The sequence below is a fragment of the Pocillopora verrucosa genome, chromosome 12 (assembly GCF_036669915.1).
Source record: "Pocillopora verrucosa isolate sample1 chromosome 12, ASM3666991v2, whole genome shotgun sequence".
NCBI classification, from domain to species: domain Eukaryota; kingdom Metazoa; phylum Cnidaria; class Anthozoa; order Scleractinia; family Pocilloporidae; genus Pocillopora; species Pocillopora verrucosa.
Window position 1 is genome coordinate 13769649 of NC_089323.1, and position 23858 is coordinate 13793506.

General features: G+C 39.5%; 2 protein-coding genes across 8 annotated transcripts in view; one reads left to right on the forward strand and one right to left on the reverse strand.

Annotated features, from left to right (window-relative positions):
- Positions 1-1517, forward strand: part of LOC131770356 (tetratricopeptide repeat protein 39B) — a 67158-nt gene extending 65641 nt beyond the window's left edge. Inside the window, exons 19-20 of the mRNA XM_066159118.1 lie at positions 349-465; positions 838-1517. Of these exons, the coding sequence (XP_066015215.1) occupies positions 349-465; positions 838-1117 (397 nt within the window). The 3' untranslated portion in view covers positions 1118-1517. The remainder of the gene's footprint in view (positions 1-348; positions 466-837) is intronic.
- Positions 1518-3705: 2188 nt separating this feature from the next.
- The window catches only part of LOC131783732 (uncharacterized), a 34259-nt gene continuing 14106 nt past the window's right edge, over positions 3706-23858 (reverse strand). For all 7 annotated transcript variants that reach the window (XM_066159814.1, XM_066159811.1, XM_066159813.1 and 4 more), the window contains 16 exons: positions 23534-23601; positions 23112-23166; positions 20432-20493; positions 19828-19897; positions 19059-19126; positions 14498-14636; positions 13743-13967; positions 12651-12858; positions 11648-11742; positions 11370-11507; positions 8728-9222; positions 8438-8577; positions 7847-7994; positions 7608-7660; positions 7283-7428; positions 3706-6568 (listed from right to left, as the gene is read on the reverse strand). In XM_066159814.1, the coding sequence (XP_066015911.1) occupies positions 3856-6568; positions 7283-7428; positions 7608-7660; positions 7847-7994; positions 8438-8577; positions 8728-9222; positions 11370-11507; positions 11648-11742; positions 12651-12858; positions 13743-13967; positions 14498-14636; positions 19059-19126; positions 19828-19897; positions 20432-20493; positions 23112-23166; positions 23534-23601 (4823 nt within the window). In that variant the 3' untranslated portion in view covers positions 3706-3855. The remainder of the gene's footprint in view (positions 6569-7282; positions 7429-7607; positions 7661-7846; positions 7995-8437; positions 8578-8727; positions 9223-11369; positions 11508-11647; positions 11743-12650; positions 12859-13742; positions 13968-14497; positions 14637-19058; positions 19127-19827; positions 19898-20431; positions 20494-23111; positions 23167-23533; positions 23602-23858) is intronic.

Sequence of the window (23858 nt, forward strand, 5' to 3'; positions counted from 1 at the left end):
TGTGTTCTTTTTAGAGCATCCAATAATCATATTTAGGACAAAAACAATTCGACTGAATTTCCTTTCCTAAAGCTTTCAGATCTGAATTCAGATTTTGCACTAACCTTGGGTTATTTTAACCTAGCTTTGAACAACCCGGCCCAGATCTCTTTCGTCAACTGATCCAATACAGCTGCTCCATTTTATTTTGCCGTAGTTGTTCTCAGTCGAGTGAAGAGCCCAGATATGGAATTTGTGCACTGAGGTGTATGAACAGAATTCGTGTTACCAGTGACTCGATCATGTCGTACAGTAAATAACTGCAATATGAACATGTGTGTGAAGGACGGTTGTGTTTCTTATTTACAGATCAAAAGATTTGAAGCAGGATTTTTACCTTGCTCCTTACGCATGTGCAGAGATTGGATTTCTGTATTTGGACGAAGGGGACTTTGGGCGAGCTAAAGAATATTTGGAGCGGGCAAGGTATTGAATTATAGATGCAATTTGCCCCTCTAAGGTGTCTTTCATGGAACAGAAAAGTGGGGTTAGGGTTAGGGTTAGGGTTCGTGTAAGCAGATCGGACTTTGCTTTAACTTCACCATTTCCCGCGCTTTTTACCGTTCCCATCGGTTAGCGCCGGTTACATCCACTCCCCGCTTTGTGGTCGTTGTATGTTTTCCCGCGCTTTTCTCTTGTTTAATGTTTGCCCGGCACCGGTCGCATAATAACTCACGAAGAATTAAATACACAATTTTCTCATAAAGTGGGTGGCGATTCGAGCTGTAGTGTAACTGGTCTTCCAGGTGTTATGGTTTATTTTTTATCATTCATTTTGCTATTGTTTAAACCTGATAGGAAACATCGTGATTATCTTTTACAAAGTCTTCTTCACTTAAGAATTCACGCAGCTCTCCAGAAGATTGAGCAGAACAGCGTATCTATGGGAAGACCACAAGTTGTTCGTGGACAAGAATTTGTACAAAATGGAACACAGAATGATCTTCAAATTATGAATAGCGAAGAAATGACAGAATCAGAAGATTTTTTCGATGCAGAGGAAGAGTGTGCGAATTTATGTCTTCAAGACTCTAATTCTTCATTTGATATAATATCGGATTTTTCCGATGAAGTATGAGCATTAAGGGTATAATTCATGGTTTTTGAGGATTCTTGAAAAATCTAGCCTTCAATTCCCTCCCATTTAGATTTTTGCTCATCTCTCTGGTGTTAACATGTCTACCGTATAAAACTATTTGTTAAGGTTTCGTACCTTTTTCAATAAATTTCCATGGCGCCCAGAATGATACTAAAACCAAAATGTCATTTATTCTTAATCAGAAGGTGAGCTCGAGATTCCAAGTAGATGGTGGAAGGTGGGAGTCAATTATCAACGCTGATTTTGAAATTAATACTTAAAAACTCCACTAGTTTTCCATTTTAGTTGTAAGGATTTTTTTTGTTTTTATATATAAATTTCCTGTTGAAGAATTCATTGGCGAAAATCCTCACTGTGTTCCTCTCACTGTCAATAAACCGGTAAATTTAAATAATAATAAAGTAATTTTTTGTTATGTATATTTTCACTGGCATATTATTTATGGTGCAATATTTTGAAAACAAATAATTAGATTTTATATTTTAATGCGCACGGTAATTACTAGAACTGTTTGTCATGTTGCACTCGATATCCTTTTTTAAATTGTGTATCTTGAATCATTTTTCGAGAAAAAAAAAATTTTTTTATTCAGTGTCTTTGCGCATCACGTTATTCCATGGCGTTTTTGGTCGACGATATTGAAGTTATTTTACTTTCGATGCACGAAGTTACTTTCCACTCTGAAAGCGCACTCCAAAGTTTTCCATTGGAATAATCTCAACCGATATCTGGATGAATCTGCTAAGGCTTCGAAAACTCAATCACTATCGTGACTTAGCCCATAGACTGCGCTGTGAAAGGATATGACCCTGACATGAAGTATCAAAATGAGCTAAGAAGGCCTCTCCCGAGAAAGCTGAATTAGAGAGCGAGCACCAATTGGTCAAAGGACCTAAAACCTGACCTGTTTATTCTCAGGCACCAACCCTGTAATAAAGTTATTCCTGGGCTGAATCCAACAGCCAGCCTTAACAACAACCAACCCCCCCCCCTCCCAGTCAAGAGTCAAGGCGGTCAGGCACGATGTCCACCTTAAAATGAAAACCTAGCGGTCAACGGTCAACTATGTCAATTGCCCCTTCCCAAGCCTTCAGCCATACCCAACCTTAAGGTCTCAGTCCAGTAGCTGAGTTAAGGATATAAACCTGGCTGCGAAACGTGAACGACAGCGGGTGATGCCCGGCTTCCGATGAAAATCCAATGGGCATGCTTTTGCAAATCCAAGCAGAATGATATCAAACTGTTAAAGATATGAGCGCAAAATAAAAGGGTAGTGTGGAATGTGAAAGTACGTACAAGCGCACACAGGAACGCCGCAAGTCAAAAACTGAACTTCAAAGGAGATGTTAACTTTGCTAACGTTTCGAGCGTTAGCCCTTCGTCAGAGCGAATTCAAGTGTACTTGCGGCTGAGGATCCTCTCTGACCATAGACTGTAGGGTCGTAAAATGTGTCCAGTCATGTGACCGCGAAAGGGAGAGTTAAGAATACGTGAGACAAACGATGCATCTCCTCTTAATCAAATGCAAACCGGGGCGAACTAGACGCATAGCTATTGACGTATTAAACTTAACTTACGAGCTAACCTCACGACTAAACAGAATTAACTCATGGCTAAGCATATCAATTCGCGTCAAAATTAATTTAACCGTGGCTGTGAAACAAAATATTTAAACTCTCTGAAAAAAAAAAACAAAATGAAATTCGGCAAAATTTTCGGCGAGCAAGCTGGGGGAAGCAACATTGAATAACGAATCATGTTGAAAATTCTAAGTATAGCGCCTTAAAAAAAAACGAACACAATAGTTATAAATTGCAAATAAGTTACTGCGTAACTGTTTTTGCTCATAGCTTTCAAACTTTTTGCTTAGCTTAGTTATCGCGTATTCGTAGCTTTTTTTATCTTTGTTAATCAGTCATATATTACTAGCAAGACTTTTTTCCCGATCCGATGAAGTATTCGTAACGGAGTGTTTGAGTATTTCTTCCGAAGGATCTCAATTTTTTTTTTTCGGTATTTCGTCCGACTAAATCAGGCAAATTAAGGCAAATGGGGTGTAGCCCTTTTAGAACGTTTGTTCAGCAGGGAAATTTTTCCGCCTTCTTTTACCCAGTGTAATCTATATTTTTTAGGATTTTCTTTTATAATGATTTTGCTTTGTTTGGATCACTGTTTGTTTCACTGTTAATTTTTCCATTAGCGTTTAAGTTACTATAAGTCACCTTCGAATACATTGACATATGGGAAGATACATTTTTATCTCCCTTGTTACTTGCAATTAAAGGCAGTTTTTCTAGTAACAGCCGGAATCTAATTCACACATGTATCATTTGAAATGAATTAGCACGCTAAAGAAATTGGACTACCTTTGTTTCTTCACTCCTTTCTTTGGGTGGGGGGTGGAGGGGGGGGGAGGCGTGAAAGGGAGGAGTGGAAGGAGCCAAAATAGTCACAACAGCGCGTCTTTGAATATGGTCAAATATGGCTGCAATAAAAGGAAGACTCAGTTGATTACAAACAGTACCATAAATGTATATTTTTAATAAGAGAGCTTTAAAAATCTGACTTTTCAGTAAAAATTCTTTAAGCAAGATGTGAAAAAGAAAAACTGAAGTGGAGCTTGACAACATAATAAATCTTTCCATCAAACAGGGCTATTTGAATTGAGTACATTGTGAGCGAAGTTCTTTTTAATTTTAATTAAATTTTCGGCAGTGTCATAACATCAAGATACAATCAGTAGCTTCTTCACTTGATCCAGTCTCGTCAGGTATCGACTTGATTTTTTCCTTTTCTCGAGGATTGAAAGATCTACACGGTGGGCTTCCGCGGACATCTCCATTAAAATCAAATGAAGAGAAACATCCATCCAGACTACTGCTGCCAGCTATCCTCACATTACCAGAAAACAAGAACTTGCTATTCTGTAAACTTCTTCTCAGGGCTTCAACCCATTTCCCAATCAGGCAATAGTCCATAATGCTTATCAGGGTGAAGACAGTAATTGATTTGCTTTTTGCCAAACCTTCACCCAGGCCTTTTCCCCAGTCTACATACAGGTGTCCGTCGACGCTGTTGATTGTTTGGGTGAAAGCAGTTAATGACTTACTCTTCCCCAAACCCTCACCCAGGTCTTTTCGCAAGTCTCCATACAGTTGTCCGTCGACACTGTTGACTGTTAGGGTGAAAGCAGTTAACGAGGCACTCCTTGCTAAACCCTCACCCAGGCCTTTTCCCCAGTCTCCAAACAGGTGTCCGTCGACGCCATTGACCGTAAGGGTGAAAGCAATTAACGAGGCACTCCTTGCTAAACCCTCACCCAGGCCTTTTCCCCAGTCTCCAAACAGACGTCCGTCGACGCTGTTGACTGTTAGGGTGAAAGCAGTTAATGACCTACTCTTCGCCAAACCCGCACCCAGGTCTTTTCCCCAGTCTCCATGCAGGTGTCCGTGGACGTTGTTGACTGTTAGGGTGAAAGCAGTTAATGACGTACTCATCACCAAAACCTCACCCAGATCTTTTCCCCAGTTTCCAAACAGGTGTCCGTCGCCTCTGTTGATTGTTAGGTTGAAAGCAGTTAATGACCTACTCTTCGCCAAACCTTCACCCAGGCCTTTTCCCCAGTCTCCAAACAGGTGTCCGTGGATGTTGTTGACTGTTAGGGTGAAAGCAGTTAATGACCTACTCTTCGCCAAACCCGCACCCAGGCCTTCTCCCCAGTCTCCAAACAGGTGTTCGTGGACGTTGTTGACTGTTAGGGTGAAAGCAGTTAATGACCCACTCTTCGCCAAACCCTCAACTAGGCCTTTTCCCCAGTTTCCAAACAGGAATCCGTCGACGCTGTTGACTGTTAGGTTGAAAGCAGTTAATGACCTACTCTTCGCCAAACCTTCACCCAGGCCTTTTCCCCAGTCTCCAAACAGGTGTCCGTCGACGCCATTGATCGTAAGGGTGAAAGCAGTTAACGAGGCACTCCTTGCTAAACCCTCACCCAGGCCTTTTCCCCAGTCTCCAAACAGACGTCCGTCGACGCTGTTGACTGTTAGGTTGAAAGCAGTTAATGACCTACTCTTCGCCAAACCCGCACCCAGGCCTTTTCCCCAGTCTCCATGCAGGTGTCCGTGGACGTTGTTGACTGTTAGGGTGAAAGCAGTTAATGACGTACTCATCACCAAAACCTCACCCAGATCTTTTCCCCAGTTTCCAGACAGGTGTCCGTCGCCTCTGTTGATTGTTAGGTTGAAAGCAGTTAATGACCTACTCTTCGCCAAACCTTCACCCAGGCCTTTTCCCCAGTCTCCAAACAGGTGTCCGTGGATGTTGTTGACTGTTAGGGTGAAAGCAGTTAATGACCTACTCTTCGCCAAACCCGCACCCAGGTCGTTTCCCCAGTCTCCATGCAGGTGTCCGTGGACGTTGTTGACTGTTAGGGTGAAAGCAGTTAATGACCCACTCTTCGCCAAACCCTCACCCAGGCCTTTTCCCCAGTTTCCAAACAGGAATCCGTCGACGCTGTTGACTGTTAGGTTGAAAGCAGTTAATGACCTACTCTTCGCCAAATCCTCACCCAGGCCTTTTCCCCAGTCTCCAAACAGGATTCCGTGGACGTTGTTGACTGTTAGGATGAAAGCAGTCAATGACGTACTCTTCGCCAAACACGCACCCAGGTCTTTTCCCCAGTCTCCAAACAGGTGTCCGTCGACGCTGTTAACTATTAAGGTAAAAGCAGTTAATGACGTATTCTTCGCCAAACCCTCACCCAGGTCTTCTCCCCAGTCTCCTAACAGGTATCGGCGAACGTTGTTGATTGTTGGGGTGAAGGCAGTTAATGAGGCATTCCTCGCCAAACCCTCATCCAAGCCTTTTCCCCAGTATCCGACTAAGTATCCGTGTTCATTGTTGTCTTCGCAGTTGATTGTTAAGGTGACTTCAGTTGGTGACGTGCTATCCGCCAAACCTTTACTGAGGCGTTTTCTCAAGCATTTAGTTACAGAAAGGCTGCGAGCCTCGTCGTCGTGCAGACCAATTCTCTGTTTTCGTGATATCCCTTTATAACCAGGCCGACAGATGGATGAAGTTTCAATATTAACCTCGTTTTGGGCGTCAGCGATTCCTTCGCTGATTCTGTAAAAGATTTTAGAAGGCGGATGTGCTGTAATCAAGGGAAGACCTTTTTCGTTGTTTATCCTTTCTCGAAGTAAGAGGTGCTTGTCAATAAAGACCACATTACTTTCATCGTCCCCATGTAAGTGTTCTTCGTTTAACGTTTCCCTTTCGCTGCGGCAATCAGTCACGTTGACGTTAGAGGATGGGTGATTCGTTTTGTCGCTTGCAAGACAAGGATCCTCTGACTGGAAGTTATTCAGCGGTAAATACTTTCCCTGGTTACAATGACTTAGCCAAGTTACTATTGAGTGCGCCCCTAGTGTCCTACAAGGAAAATGATATTTACTTATTGACTCTGTGGAGGTTGCCCGGACGGGAAAGTGCTTGGCGCAGCTCAGCGAGGTCCGGACTTCAGGACCCAATGAAGTAGGATAAGTTCAATCCAAGAAAAATTCCGTTGTAACGTCCAAAACTAACTTTGGCTAACTTTGAATTATTACGTTTGAGCCTTTAAATTGAATCATCTGATCACAAATTCAAACAAGGTTTTATATCTCATGAATGTACCGATGCACTAGCTCTCCGGCTTACGTTTCTTCTCAATGGTTACTTAAATTCCTCTTAAATGGTTGGTGATGAAAAAGTTCAGACCCTCTTTTTCTTTTGTTTCGTTTGTTTTTTGTTTTTTTTTCTTTTTAAAGACAACTTTCTTTTAGAGCACCTGACGGGTTATATGACTTCTAGGAGATGAGAAGAGAAAAAAAGATCGAGAAAGGCTAAGGTTTTTCCTTCCCCTCATCTGATGCCAGAAGTTTCAAACAGATGAACCAAGCGATCAGGCAGGTGTTAAATTAGTTTTTTTCGAATTTTCCGAGAGTATGTTCCTACGACGACTGTACCTCTATACTTCAAAAGCGAACGGTGGTAACTTCCTCATTGGATCACGCGAGATGTTTACCTACGGCCTGTATTGCGTGGAGATACACCAAGTTCTAATTTTCAAAAGTGCGATGCTTAAGGTTACTTATGATGACTAACCTCGACGAGATGCCATCCAATATGGCGATGAAAGATGGCCTTTCCACTGGAGCATGGACCCAGCATTGATGTATCATGGTATACAACCAAGTAGGACAGCATTCAGGCTGGCGTAACACTTGCTTGCCTGGCACTTGAGGAAACATCTGTCGTGAAGAAACGTATCGTTCATATGCCTACCGCCCGTCATTGTGATTTCTACATCTTACATCTCAACACATGACTGAGAGATTCTTTCGCCTTCTTTTGCAGCTTATAAATTGCTGTAAACAATACATATCAAAGCCACCAAAATCCTTAATCTCACTGAAAACCACAAACATACCTTTGCATTGTATGTAGGAAGAGGGGCTGGGCCGAATTCTGGTCTCATTTGCTCTAACAATAAAAGAACAATAACTCAAATTAAAGAACTCGTTGTATGTATCAATAAACTTATTCAAATTAAGAAATGATTTACGAAAAAAAATTGCACAATTTCGTGTTATATAAGCCTGAGAATAACTCAGAACCTCACCAAGAACCGAATCATAAAACTCCAGGTAAACCCGAAGCAATAAGTACCTGATAGTTTTCGCATTTCTTGTAGCCTATCTTGGACATCAAACAAACTGCTGCAGTATCGCTTCCGCTGCCAGTACTGGATTGACAACTCGTATCTGTCATCATCGAAATACGCTTTTTGAGGCAAAACATCACAGTTGTCTGCAACCTCAAAACCAAAAAGAAAAGAGACTTTAAAGCTAACCGTACATTTATCAGCGCCTTACCCCCAATTTTTTCACGAGAAAGCGTATGGTCAGTACACTGATAGTTTATCTCTTGGCAGACAGCCTTTTACAGAAAAAGGATTTGAACCCAAGAGTAACATCTGAAGTGTATTCTGATCGTCCTTTCGAGGGTAGTCCTGAGAAGGACTGTTTTGGTATTAGTGACTGATGTTTCGACAACCTGAGCGGAAGTCATCATCAGAGTCAAGTGAAGAGTTGTTGTCAGTTGAGTGTTAGAAGTCCGGTACGTATAATTCTACTGCGGAATAAAAACACTTGATTGACAGCTTGAAACAAGAGTAATTTTAAAAAGCTGAAATTCCCTTCACTTTTAAGAGAGAAAAAGTAATGAAGTGACGAGTATTTACACTTGTTTGACACCTACATATACAAACAAAATATTCCTCGCTGGACGGCACAGACAAGTCAACACCCACAAATCAGAAGAAGTACAATGTTTTGTTGAGCCTTGAGTCGAATTCCATTGAACAGCTAACCCCGGATTATCTGACGTTGTTACGAGTTCTATAAAAAAAAATAATCATCATGATAATAAAAACCAAAGTTCAGGAATTTGGCAAATGTAAGGCCGATCAATTGCTTCATTTTAGAGTGGGAATGATTCTCCCTAAGTTAACCTAGACTGAATTATTACACATACGATCAGTTCCTCACCCCTTGTTGATTTTATGCAAGGATGGTCCTCAACGCAGCCAAAGGAGGTTCCCATCATAACAGCTTGAGTGTCCTGATCAACTTGTTCTACAAATTGTCCAACTTCAGCTACGAACGTTTGCCTGTGTAAACTGTTGTCTTTCATGCATTTAAACAGGAAGCACCACATTTCATACTCCGTGATTAGATGACAATGGATACTTTCCTGTTCCGAGCCCAGGAAAAAAGAAGAATCACATCGATTGAGACTTCTAAGGTGTTTCAAGCTGTAGGCCTCTCGAATGAAGCTATCTTGTAAAAGGGTGGGTTGCCATCCTTCTAAGGTCGGTAACACAACTATTTTGAACATTGTAGAATTTACTTGCTCTCTGTTAAAATGGCCATTTTTACAAAAAGACGTCAGGCTTTGGCTCTCAGCTGCCTCCTTGATTCCAAATTCCTGATCTTTGTGTACCAATCCAATTTTGCTGGGCCCATCGACTAGATTATCCATTTCTATATAGGAAAAAAAAGTAGAATACGTTGCGTTAACTATGGCCATGACTACGACCGTTGACAATCAAACACTTGTGTTTCGTGAAAGGGTTTTGATAGTCATAACGATACTATTTTTCCCAATGAAATGGAAAGAAGTGAAAATCAAATCAAAGGCCTCTCGTAGCCAACTCATTCATGTTATGGCGTAAGTTTGTATTGATTTATTGGACTTGTTGAATATAGGTACAGTTGAATTCGGTTTATGCGAACTTTCAAGACTTTTGAAAAAATAATTTTTTATTCTTGGGCAGTTATGTGATAAGTACACTTGTGCATTTGTCGTGATGGGAATTGGAAAAAAGGTTGTGTGGGCTGGAAGCGGGAGGGGCAGAGGTCATTAGGCTGACAGTGTCCTTTTTGTTAGTGTGTGTGTATTTGTAGGGCGGAAAGTGGGCTGGGTGGGCTTAATCAGGCATCAAAGGTTGCTCTAGCAGCAAAATATTACTAATCCTCATCTTTTACGATCATTTACACTGTTATAAAATATTCCTTGCCCTTTTCTTGATATCTTTTGTTTTTAACAAAGCGGCCATCGCATTTGGTTTTTAACCAAGCGGCTACAATCGTTCTTAACAAAATTTCAAGCCTGCATATCGTATAATTTTCACATATTATTGTTTGCGTAGTCAACAAATAGATGAGAGATAAAACCATCAGAAAAGTAAACAAAGGGCCAGTCACGAAAGCAACGCTTCGCTTTTCCCTATAAGAATTCGCCGGTTCCTTATGAAAGCCAACCAACAACAATATAAGGCACATTTGTGAAAATCAGTGTGTACGCCCCTCAACGTTGAAAATATATCAAGTCGAAGCAACAGATTTGGTCTCGGTCCGCATTTCTGTCAACAAAATGAACACATATCGGTTAAAAAGATGAAGCGTATGGACCACGTACGAAGCTGTCAATTGTTTCTCGAATATTGCGTGCGTTTAACATTCAATAGTGACATCTCACTTACATTTACATCTACTTTCATTAAATTGGTAAATTCTGTACAGACATCACACCCACCAACTCGCGCGCATAGTGAGAAGACAATATGAAGGCTTGAAATTATATTAAGAACGACTGTGATCAAGGAACGGGCATGGAATATTCCAAAATGGTGTAAATAATCGCGAAATATGATCGCGGAAGAGCGATTGCGTGACGCTCGGTAAGTTTTAAGATGACATGTTATCACTTATTAGACGGAAAAACAGTGTAAATTCTAAAGTCTGCATTTTGTACCCAGTCTGCAGTCTGCATTTTGTACCTAGTCTGCATTTTGTACCCGGACTGCAGTCTGCAGTCTGCATTTTGTACTGACCTAATTGGTATTACTGTTTTTGTTCGAGCGAGCCTCAAGTTAGGACCGAAATATTAGAGCTCGAAGAAAAAATTTAGTGAGACTGTCTTGGCCGCTATGATTGATGTGTGTGGACTGTATGTTAAAGAGCCCCCGCGGACATGCACAATGATAGGGCAATGATTACTTTATACCAACTGAAGACGAACGCAAATGCACGGTTTAGCAATATGGCTGCCTTTGATGCTCTTCTGCGTGATCACAGCCTGTGTTGAAATGAATCCGCTACGGGTCCCCTAGGTGTGAACATTTCGGCTTCTCGATTTAAGTTGCATTTTTAGAGGTTTGGAAATGTGATTTGAAGTTATTATTTTTATTAGACCATACAAACATTTTATTTCTTTCCAGGTAGGTTTCTAAGCTTCATCGAAATTACGTTTGACTTTCACTAAGTGGAGAGGGGTAATGGAACTTCCGTCTACGGAATACAACTTCCGTCCACGGTCGACAACTTCCGTCCACGGTTGACAACTTCCGTCAACATCTGCTTCACCACCGTACCTCATTCATTGCTTTCAGCAGGAGTGAGCTAAAAATAACTATTTTTCAGACTATAGCAGTGAAAGCTTATAATTATGAGTTGTCTAACAGTACAACGGGTAATTCCATACTCTCTTCCTTTTCTACCTAGCAGCGCAGACGCGTAAATTCTTTCGACGCGAAAAGCTAATGTTTGTCACAGCAACCACAAGTAAATTGGTTGGAAAAATTTACTGCTTATGAACTTTTATGACAAAAAACATGACCACAGGGTACCTTTAGAAGTCGCTAGAGGAATGTTATCTTCAGACTCGGAGCAAACGCTCTCGCAAGATTCGTTAGAAGAGGTGTCGATGTCTCCCAAATAACCAGTGTTCTTTAAAGCATCACTGGTATCTTCTTCAGTGCTAAATCCTATTTGGTAAAAGCACAAAATTGAAAGAAATAATACGTAACTGCTCATACATCACCCTCCTATACGATCTTAAAGAACCGCGGTTACCTTCACATAAACAACATAATCTAGATCAGTAGTATTAAAGCTGTTCACTCACCAGACTCCTTTTGCGCTTCCTCCGCAGCTCTTACAAGCTCAGACCAGTCTATTGTCTGAGGGTAGTTTTGGGCTTCACTAGCCTCTGCATAAAATCTAAGCAGCACAAATATGTTTTGACAATTGTATTTAAAATTGTTTGAGACTCATTAAGGATCGCAAAAAGCAGTCGATTGAAACCTTACGATGTACCTCAAAAGTGAGTACATGAACAGTGACTATATTCAAAAGTCCAATTAGATCGACATTAATTCAAATGGCGACGGCCTGTACAGTATAAGTCGCATTATCAGATCAAGACATAGAGTTGGCGGTACACTCTACGCGTATTCATCGGCAGAAAGTACGTAAAGCTTAAATATATGGAGATATCACGAAATTTCTCTGCCTGAATTTATAGCCTTTCCACGAATGAATGCGACCGCATTATTAATTTACATCATTTTTTTTTCTTTTAGTAATTTTTTTCTGCGAAATGACTTATTTCGTATTAAATCTTTCAACGATTCAGAAACGTTGGTTAAAGCTTCACAATTAAATATAAAAGCGCCACAACATAATTTTGTCATTTTCCTTTTACTACTTAACGAATGATGGAAAAGTAGCTTGGTTCCTCATATAGCCTCTCGCTGGATATGAAAAAATCTCTCAGGTTAAGTCGACGACAGTCGACACAAGCATAGGAAAGGATAATTACACATCTAGAACTCGAATCACTTTCGTCAGAGACATAGTGCTAATGGTGGTCAAATCTCTCGCGAGAAAAGCGTTAAATAAGTCAACTAACCTAAAGAAGCTCACTATCATTTAAAAACAAGACAAAAAAAGAAACTAACGTAGGTCAACCTGAGTGGCAAAATAAACTCACCACAACAGTCTTACAACAAACGTCGCATCTAATTGTCCCTAATATCGTATATTACCGCGATGTATAACCCCGATCTTTTTGCAATCTTAGTTGCTTTTTTATCCAATTCATTATAAAATAAAGTACAGCTACGTACCTTTTAGTTATTTCCTCCAGATAAATTGCAGTCTTCTCATGTCCATACTCTTTGGAAATGGCTTCAGGAAGAGGTGACCTGTCTCTGTAAAAGTGAAAAACTACTCTTCCGGCAGACGATTTGAAGATCATTTCAATGAATTGTTGACTACCAATTTCTGCTGCAGCGTATACTAAGGCGCATAGCATCTGAACTGGCTGTGTGGAACCTAAAAAAGTGTGGTTGTTTACACAGATCAGATATAACCAGCCACCTGGTGATTCATTGAATTGCTCTTTTAGACAAAGCTCTCTGACTGGAATAGTTTTAGTGCTAAATTTGAATCCAATTCTCTGCTAATGACTGATAAAATCAAAGAAACATTTTGAGAAAACAAAACTATTATCTTTTGAATTGACTGGTCCAGCCGGTCAACTACTAGTAAGAGAGAAACTAAGACAATTCTTAAAATTTGTTCTCAAAAAGCTATAAATCTTTTCAAAAGTGATATTCGGTATTACAGTGCAATATATGACAAGGATACATATGAAGGGTATAAATGATGCATGATTTGTAGAAATTGATTAAGTGATTGACTGACTGACTGATTGATTGATTGAGTGATTGATAGTAAGATTGTAAGCTTGACTATAGTATTAGTAACCTGCAAAGCAAGCGTAATTTTGGCTGCCGAGAGCTCAGTATTATCCTGCTTAAAATTATGGTTGCCATCTTTGATTTGATAGCAGGGGAAGGTTAAGGGAGAGAAAGAAATGTCTTGAAGAAATGTACCTAAGAGGTAAGCGACGGAAGGAGGCGAGGAGAGGGGAGGGGGTGGGGCAATAAGTAATATTTCCGCCTTTCCCGGCCCCCTCTCCCCACCGTCGAGGCTAACTCCAAATAAAGCAAACGATCGGACTAATAAGACGCCTGCACTGCAGGATTGATGTTAGCAATGATTCAAGATTCGAGCCTTGCATAATCCTCCGCATCTTTTAAAAAATTCAACCATCTAGGATGTGCACTTTAATTTGCATCTGTTGACAACACATGCAGTAGTACTCGAGTAGTACTCATGAAATTCAGAAGTAATCAATAAGGTGCGCCACTCACCGCAAATTCCAAAATGCTGTGCTTCACCGACATTGACTGTTGCAGTGTTATGATTATCCAAACGTTCAGCATGATTTCGAAAAACGCGCGCCTGTAGCTTAGGGTTTTTAATAACCCGTTTGAGGGCCTCATCATCTCCATCATAGTACTTAATCTTTGTTTCGCCTAACTTTCTACCATCAGGTCTCTTTAAAAGAATCCTGACCCAGCCTGGTTTCTCGGCAGCTATAATAACAAAACCACGCAAAAATAATGATCATCACAAATAAAACTGTGGAGAATGCATACCTAATACCTCGTGTTCAGTCAAAACGGGGAAATCATGATACAGTGTAAGTCTCAAATGCATGTCCTTTCCGTTATCATAATCTTTTCATTTCTTGACTTTATTTTTTTTCTTTTAAATCTTAGTATCACTCATTTATTTGTGCGTTTCTCGTTTCTTTTCGCGCATTTTTGTTTGTTTGTTTGTTTTTCTTTAAACTTATGTCTAGTATTGTTGGGGTGTGGATTTCAAATAAAGTAAGTATAGAACATGAATACGTGTTACTTCGGTCACACCAACATCAGTAAAGGATTAGTGGATCCGGCACTATGCAACATCACTTCCACTTGCAATTACGAAAAAAAAGTGCTGATAAAAGATATTTGAAGTCAAACAACACACATGCTAAACATTTCATTTGTCTCCGCACAAGTTAAGAATAACTTTAGGCCAATTTTCGGTTATTATTAAGCAGTAAGAATCAACATACGTGGAATCCTCTCTCCAAGAAGTTTGTTATTCTTAGCCCTCTCAACATCAACATTGCCTAGACCCTCGAAGCTGGCAGATGCAAACTGCACATCCTCCGGAAACTCTCGATCAGATTCAAACAAAATAAGATCTGCACCCTAGAAAACAGCAATTTGTGGCGTTACGAACACTGCACATATACATATATATATATATATATATATATATATATATATATTGATGATCCCACATGTGTGAGATCACTGCACTGATGAGGCCCAGAAGGCCGAAACAGTACTGTCTGCAGTTAGATATAGCTCTTTGGCATACAAAGCTTTGCTTTCATGTCCAAATTGAGCACTCTACTAGGATGAGTCATTGCTGCTAGCATTATGCATGCTCACTATGTGTGAGATCACTTGGGGTGGCTATATGATGAGGCCCAGAAGGCCGAAGCAGTACTGTCTGCAGTTAGTTATATATATATATATATATATAACTAACTGCAGACAGTACTGTTTTGGCCTTCTGGGCCTCATCAGTGCAGTGCTGATGCTAGGATGGAGGTAAGGCTATATAGCCACCCCAAGTGATCTCACACGTGTGGTATCATCTAAGCCATGCCAGAGTGCTCAAACTAGATAAACTAGTGAGCATGCATAATGCTAGCAGCAATGACTCGTCCTAGTAGAGTGCTCAATTTGGACATGAAAGCAAAGCTTTGTATGCCAAAGAGCTATATCTAACTGCTATATCTAACTAACTATATACATACATATTTGTTACACACATTTACATATACACATTTATACAACGTTCCTAAAACGCTTAGTTGAGCACTGTAGTCTGACCGCGACACCCAAAGATGGATCAAGTCCGATTCGATTATTCAACTAAGAACGTACCGATACCACCAAGAAACAGTTATTTGAAAAGCCTGATAGAGAAAGTAGAAAGTTTCATCAAACGTTTTTCTTTTCTTCGACCACAATGAACAAGATAACAACGATGCTATAAATAACGATAATTTTGGTTTTAAATCAAGAAAGTGCCCACTGCAGAACAGCGAACTAGACAAGTTTGAAGCAGACCTTCTCGACATGGTACACAACATAAAGTTTAGAAAAGTCAACAAAAAATTCCAGAACAAACTCAACGAAGACATCAGCAAAATCAAGAAATCGACAAAAGCCTTCATCCCTGCAGACAAGACTTCAAACTTTTACAAGCTTGAAAAGACACAGCACGACAAACTCCTGAGGGACAGCATCACAACCACCAACAAGAAAGCTAGCACCGACGCCGCCAACATCATCGACTCACAAGCAAAATCTATCGCCCAAGAGCTCAACATCGACAACCGCACAGAACAAATTGCAAAACAACAAGCTTTTATTACCCTAAAAGACCATAAAGATAACTTCGCCAACCACCCTACATGCCGCCTCATAAATCCCGCAAAAAGCGAACTCGGAAAAGTCAGTAAACAAATTCTCGACAATATCAACTCGAAAATCAGAAAAATGACAAAGCTCAACTAGTGGAAAAACATATCAGATGTAATTAATTGGTTCACCAACATACCCGACATGCAAAAACATTCGTTCGCCTCGTTCGACATCGACAGTTTCTACCCATCCATCACGGAATCTCTTCTCTCTAAAGCAATTTCATTTGCCAAGAATTACACCACAATCAGCGACAAAGACATCGACATAATTATGCACTGCCGGAAATCACTTTTATTTGACAACGAGACCACCTGGACCAAGAAAAACCACAGCAGCATGTTCGACGTAACTATGGGCAGCTTCGACGGAGCGGAAGCTTGTGAGCTTATCGGACTTTTCCTCCTGAACAACCTCAGCGAGAAAGACGGCAAAAGCAACGTGGGACTCTACAGAGACGACGGGCTGGTACTTCTAAGAAACGCAAGCAGACCACAATCATGCAGAACGGACCAGAAAGGACATCACACGAGAATTTAAGAAGCAAGGACTGAACATTTCTATAAGCACAAACCAAAAAATCTGCAACTTCCTCGACGTCACCTTAAACCTTACGGACGGAACCCACTATCCATACAGAAAGCCCAACAACGAAACTCTCTACATCGACACCAATTCCAACCATCCACCTACAATAATAAAACACCTACCAGCAGCCATCGGCCGACGAATCTCCGACATTTCCTCAAGCAAAGAACTCTTTAACAAAGCCAAACCACACTACGAAAGTGCACTTAAACAAAGTGGACACGACGAAGAATTAACCTACACTGAGTGCAAGAAACCTGTAACTCACACCGTACAAAACAGCCGCAAGAACAGACAAAGAAACATAATTTGGTTTAATCCGCCCTTCAGCATGAATGTACAAACAAACAGAAAAAAACAACATGAAAGTTAGTTATAGCTGCACAGACAACCTACAAACCATAATTAAGAAGCACAACACAAAAAAAACCCCGAAACAAGCAAGACACCCTCCACGGAAAACAAATGCAACTGCAGGAAAAAAAAACGACTGCCCTCTGAAAAACAACTGCCTCACTTCAAGCGTCGTCTACAACGCCAACGTAACAACAGAAAATGACACAACCGGAAAGAATTACATTGGACTTACTGAAGAAACTTTTAAGCAACGTTACACGCAACACAAACTTTCTTTTCGGAACAGAAACTATTCAAACAGCACGGAACTATGAAAGCATATCTGGACACTCAAAGACAGCAACGCCAATTTTATAATAAACTGGAGCATTTTAGCGACCGCCCCGGCCTACAGCAACAAAAGCAAGCGGTACCACTTGTGCCTCACAGAAAAACTTTATTTAGTTAGAGCTAAGAAACCGTCTTTATTAAACAAAAGAACAGAACTCATTTCTAAATGCCGCCACGAGAATAAGTTTTACTTAGCAAATTTCACAAGCCGCCAATACAATAGCTCTATAGAATCTTTATTTCACACATAGATCAGATCATCACACTAGTGAATTAATTAGCTACTCATCTAATTTGTATATAAGGAGGTATGTTCTTCATTGAATAAAGTTCTGTCTGACGAGCGCTTAGGCGCGAAACTCAGAGTAACAGAGAATCGATGCGTCGTCTTTGATTCCTTCACTTATATATATATATATATATATATATTCATCGGATTTTGCAGTAGAACGCCCCTAATATGATTGATTGCTATACAATTCCAATGCAAATATACCATTATAACATGCATAGGACAGAGAGCCACCTAAATAAGCATATTTAACAAATAGAGAAGCCTTGACTGTGCTCCGTTCTGTTGTAAAGCATGCAGGAAGCGGCTAGAGCAAGAAAGAAGTGTAAAGAGAAACACGAGACGTAGTCAATGACAATGAAAAAACAAACTGCTCAACGCGAGTGTTTTATGAATGAACCACAGTCGGGTGTTTCTCCCCTCTTCTTGAGTGTTTTTGATAAAGAATTTGTTAAATTCCCCGCGCATTACTTTTAATTTTCAAAGAAAACTACATTTCCAAAGCGAGTAACAATGTCGTCAGCATGCTCTATACTCTAATAAAGCATACCACAATAAGTCAATCAGAATCCTTATTAGAAAAGTTCATATAATCCGATTGGTTGAACAAGACTAAAGCTGTCGAAAATGCCAAACCATCAAAGTGAAATGATTCGGCGGGTCGAATTTAGTACTTTTGCCTGAAGTTTTTCAGTCTTTAAGTAGAGCCTGAAAGTAGAATGTTCAGAGAAATCCGGCCGAACCGTGGCTCAGAAAAACATGCAATTTTTTTCACATGACAATTAGAAAACAAACTGCTCAAGGCGTGAGTTTTATGAATGAACGACAGCCGAATTCACGGGAACATGAAGATTGCTCGGTCGAGCTCGGGATAACAGTGCCGTAAAAACTCGGCTGCTGCGGCTAATGTGGCCTTCCACTCAACGCATCGGAAAGGATATCAGAGCAAGCTCTTAGCTGTTCACTCGAAGGACGGCCGATGTAATTTCTGAGGCTAGCTTCACTACGATAACCGGAGATCGCCATGGCGAGCTAACCGCGATAGACCTCAGCACGATTGCAGTCGCTCTGACACGGTCATGCCTATATGCCAGTTTGGTTCTATTTTTCATCATTCCTGTTTGTTCTCTTTTGTTTTTGAACACGAAACTGTATATACTAAGCGAGTGTTGGCTGTGTTTGACCTTTATTACCGTACGTAAGTTTACAATCTAACTAAGCGTGAAAACCTTCAAAATTCGGACAGTCCATTTTGTTTTCTCTCTTAGGATTTTCGTCTCTGCTAACCTCAATTACGGCGCTTGGTATGTTTATGCTTATTCCGAAATTTCACTTTCAATTAACGAGAAAAAAGTTACAGAGAAGTCCGAGAAATTCGGATATAGTACAAATTGGGAGATGGCGTGACAGCTTTAGATCAGCTCGGTGTTTTGTAGTCTGACAGAGGACGCTCTTTCAACCGATGACAGCACGCATTATATGCGAACTTTACTATAACAATCGCATAAGGTGTGCACTGATACAACAATAAATACGAAACAACGACAATTTTCGCAAATCCTTACCTCCAAGGGAACCATTTTCGGTGTGACACTAAAGACAAATTGCTCATCTTCAGCTGGTGACTGATCGTCTGCAGATCATTATTGAGATTTAAGAAACGAATTATGCACATGCAATTTCTGTAAATTCTCGGTAGTTCATATAATGCCCCCTCAGAAATTAGGGAACATCACTAATCGTGACAGAGTAAAAAGAAGAAAAAAAAAAGGGAAAAACGCAAGATACTCAACTAATCCTTACTCTGAACAAAAAAGTTGAGATGTCCATTTAAAGAGTATCTGTTTGCCACAGAAAACTGCTTTAATTAAACAATAAAGGGTGGAGATACTTTCAACAATGTACTAATGTACCGCAATTTGTATCAAATAAGTGGGTGAACTTCAAAGATAATTGCAAAGTTTAAAAGTTAGCTCGAAATAGTTTATCTCTTTTCGTCTTAAGTTAACCATAATTGGGTCAGTGACAAAAAGCTCCACTGTTGGGTGATTTTTGACAACCCTTATTTCTGGCCTAATTGGCTACTTAAAGTCTACACTGACCAATGTTGGACTTCCTGTAATACAATTTAGGCGTAATCATGCTCACTATTTCAAATTGTCCTCACGCCGCGAACCGCACGAACAATTTGAAATCACTTACCCAATTACTTCCTGAATTGTTCCCTACTTAGTCCTACTACCACTATTTTCAGAGATAGATATATAAGAATTTACGGGGATACTTTGAATAAGTTTCCAACCAGAGGTAATTGCATAGTTTATAGCCTCTCACCTGAGGAGTTGTTATTAAGTTCAGAAATACCACTAGTGGTATTGTAGTTATCGGCTGAGCTGTCAGACATCTATTGAAAGAAACAATGTAAGGCTGTAATGATAGGCGTGAAAACACTGATCAACATTTAAAACACCCATCTTGCTATACTTAGACGATAAAAGAGCACTTTTAATTTAAATGCTATTTCCTTTTGATTCCTTACATTCAACACTATGAAAGAAAACTCTATTAGGCTTTTGTACATAATGCTTTTGCTTCCCCACTTAAATGCTCCCTTTAACGCTCCTTTTTTCCCCACAAAAATGCTAAGTCTTTACAATGCTCAGATATTGCTCATTCTACAGATACTTTTATTTTATTTATAATACTCGAAAAAATTCCAGCTTAATTGACTAAAGCCTGAACCCCATCTGAATTTTTCTAAATTTTACTTTCTCTTTATTTTGTTCTTAATCTGTGGGATTCAATGGCCGGAAATAAATAAATGTTTCTCTTATGGGACAATTCTGCCAGCCTAATCCTCTTTATACCAAATCTTAAGACTTTTCATACACCATTAGTTTAGTAGATAACTTTTTGCACTAATTGAGTGAAATATTACCTCCGTGGAATTCAACAAGAATCCTTGAAGAGGGAGTTGAAATTCTCTAATTTCTGCAGTTCCTACAATAGAAATACCATTTATAGTTTCACTTTCTTTTATTTACTTAGTAATGTTGTTTATTTATCATTTTAATTTTTTTTACATAAGCTAACCAGAATTAAGCACGCATCTTGATTGGCTATTTCCTATGGTCGTTTCGAAGACATGAGCATATATTGTGTCACCATCAACAACTTTTGCCTCTTCATTGTAGTAAACAAGTAGATTCGTTGTTACCATGGTTCTGTACAGTAATGGATGACAGGAGACATGAAAATGCTATAAGAAATCTGAGACACTCTTGGCCACGCCTCGTGTGCCACGTTTTTGTTCTCAAAACAGCTGTGATCTATTTAACAAATAGATTCCAAGTTGCCGTGCGTCTGTTCAGTAATAGATCACAGATGACGTCAAAATGTGGTAAGAACAAAAAAGTGGCACACGAGGCGCAGCCGAGTGTGTCACTGATGTTCTTACCACATTTTGACGTCCTCTGTGATCTATTACTGAACAGACGCACGGCAACTTGGAATCTATTTGTTTTATATAATAAAGAATTGAAAAAAGTTTTAATGATGACGTCATCTAGTCGTCTGTCCTCCAATAGATCATAAGCGAGAACCAATCAGAATGCGTGCATAACTGAGCTTATTATATAATGCTGAATAAATTCACGGCAACATGGCATCTTTTTGTCAAACAGAAAATGGAAAATTGCTGTCGACTTTTTAAATGGAGATAAATATCCGTTTACCACCTAAAACAATATGGAGAACGTAAAAGAAAGAATCCATCTGTGTAGAAGGGCTACGTTAATCACTTTTCAGCGCCTATTTACTTTTTAAAGTAGTACAAAGGCACTTTTAAAAGGTGGCTCCCTGGGGTTTTTTTTCTTTCAGAGCGCGAGTTACGAAAGGAAACCTAGTTAATTATTCTAAAGTTTCCCTCAAGATATTTACCTGTCCGGCTAACGATATGATAAGGCGTTCGTTTCAGATCAATGACGTTACTATGGCAACATTATCTCTGATGAAAGGCAGATATACTCCAATTTTTGGCCGAAACACCCTGAGATCTTGATTTCCCTCGGTCAAATGTCTTTGCTTTTTGCCACATTATGGAAACAATATTGCATGATCTTTTGAATTTTAGAATTTTCAAAGTCGTTCAGACGGTTTTGCCAATATTCTCTGATTTGTCATATTCCTAAATATGATCGTTTAGCTCTGACAGATTTTAACAAGAATGGGTCATTTGATAGGAACTGCAGGAACTGTGAGTGGCTAGGACTGGGCCGATTAAAAAAAATTTGCAAGGGAAACGCGACAAATCTCACTGGAAAGATCCCCTTTCTCTAACTCCTAAAACATTAAATCATTAAATAGCACTTTGCCAAAATCTATATCTGAGCATGCGCAAACTTCCAAATCTGTCGCCTTTTGGCAATCTTTCTTACAATAAACGGCTGTGAATATATGAAAGTCATATATTTCAACTGCGGATAAAGACGTGAATATGAAAGCGATCTTCGCAGTTATGAACACTACTTAAGTAGTAATAAAAAGAAGGCCTGAAAAAAATTCAGGCCCGTACGGGAATTTTTTTCAGGCCTTCTTTTCACTACTGCTTAAGTAGTGTTCATAACTACGAAGATCGCTTTCATATCCACGCCTTTCTGTATTTCCGGTTGACCTCTGTTTCAGGCGTAGAAGGCCTATGAATATTACGGGTGCACTTGCTGGAAACTCAACATAAAAACTGTATTGTGTCAAACTGTTTTAACACACCTTTTCAGATAACAATCGTGCGATCGTATCGAGCCGCCATGTTTGTTTTGCATGTTGACACCTTTGCACCTCGCGTTATGTTCGCACCCACAATTCGCACCCTCGAAAGACCCTATGAAGCCTCCTTGATGTGAAAAATGTTTTGATCGACAAATTTAACATTTCTCAAAGCAAAACAACCTTAACAGTTCTCGATTTCTTTTAGCTTTATTCATAGCGCACCATATGTGACATATGTCCTCACTGCTCCACACATTTCAATCCAACTACCTTTCAAAGAAAGGTATGACATGCTCTCTTACTACAATCCACTGTTATCGCATTTACAGAAGCTTCTCGCACATGCAGATCCGTCTCGCAATTTTGTTACCTTACAGAGATAACAACGGTAGCTGCACCTTTTTTAGAAAGGCACCGGACAAACATGGGTCTCATTAATTTTTTTAACTTATTTTTGTTGTCACCCGGTTTCGCATAAAAAAAATTTTCTGGGAGAGGTCCAGTGAAATTCACAATAATCCTTAGTGCTTTTGCCTCACTAAAATACTCGAAAAAATATCAGCATAATGTACTAAAGCCTAAACCCTATCAGAATTTCATCTAAATTTTACTTTATATTTATTTTGTTCTTAATCTGTGGGATTCAGTCATTCGGGGGTTGCAAAGTATTCTGAAACATAACTGTTGCACTTGTATCACTAAAGGTAGGTTGACTCAAGTTTTACAAAGCCACTTAATAAAAGGAAAAAAAAAGAAAAAACAAGGAAAATTGTCAATTTCTTAGATATATGGAAACAAACTATGCTTTTCTGATACAAAGTTCAACTCCTGATAAACTACACATTTCTTACTTGGTGCTGAGCTGTTGGATGCATTATTGGTTTCATGTGGTGATTCTTGTGGCATCTGAAACGCAAAGAAATCAAATAATACCTTATAATGCTACTTTTTAATCGAATCTTTTAATAATAATCTTTTTAATCTTTAAATATAATAATGATTTGCCACGTGAATTCCAACAAACTAAATTAATCCACAAATTAAACAAGCTGGTTGTAAAAATATTGTGCATCATTGACACAGCTAGTAAATTTACGGGATTTCGCAGTAGAATAACCTCATTATGGTTGATTTCCATACAAAAATTCCCCTACAATTATAGCATTATAACATGCATATGACAGAAAGCCACCTGAATAAGCTTTCAATCACTTACGGTGTGTACAGATACAATAACAAATACCTCACTACGATAATTTTTGTAAACACTTACCTGCAAGGGAACTTTTTCCTGCTCGACACTAATGCGAAAGTGCTTATCTTCATGCCGCCACAGATCATCTGCAGAACATTAATGAGATTTAAAAAAATGGACATACAACTTCTGTAAATTCCTACTAGCTATTTTATTGCCTTCTCTTAAATTATAACACATCACTGATCGTTCCAAATAAAAAAAATTTGGTGTAATTTCAAATTAAACTCACGCCAATTTAAAATCATTCACCCGATCACTTCCTGAATTGTACTCCACTTAGTCCTATTAACGACTACTTATAGATATAAATGTGTAAGGATTTATCAGGGTAATTTGAGTA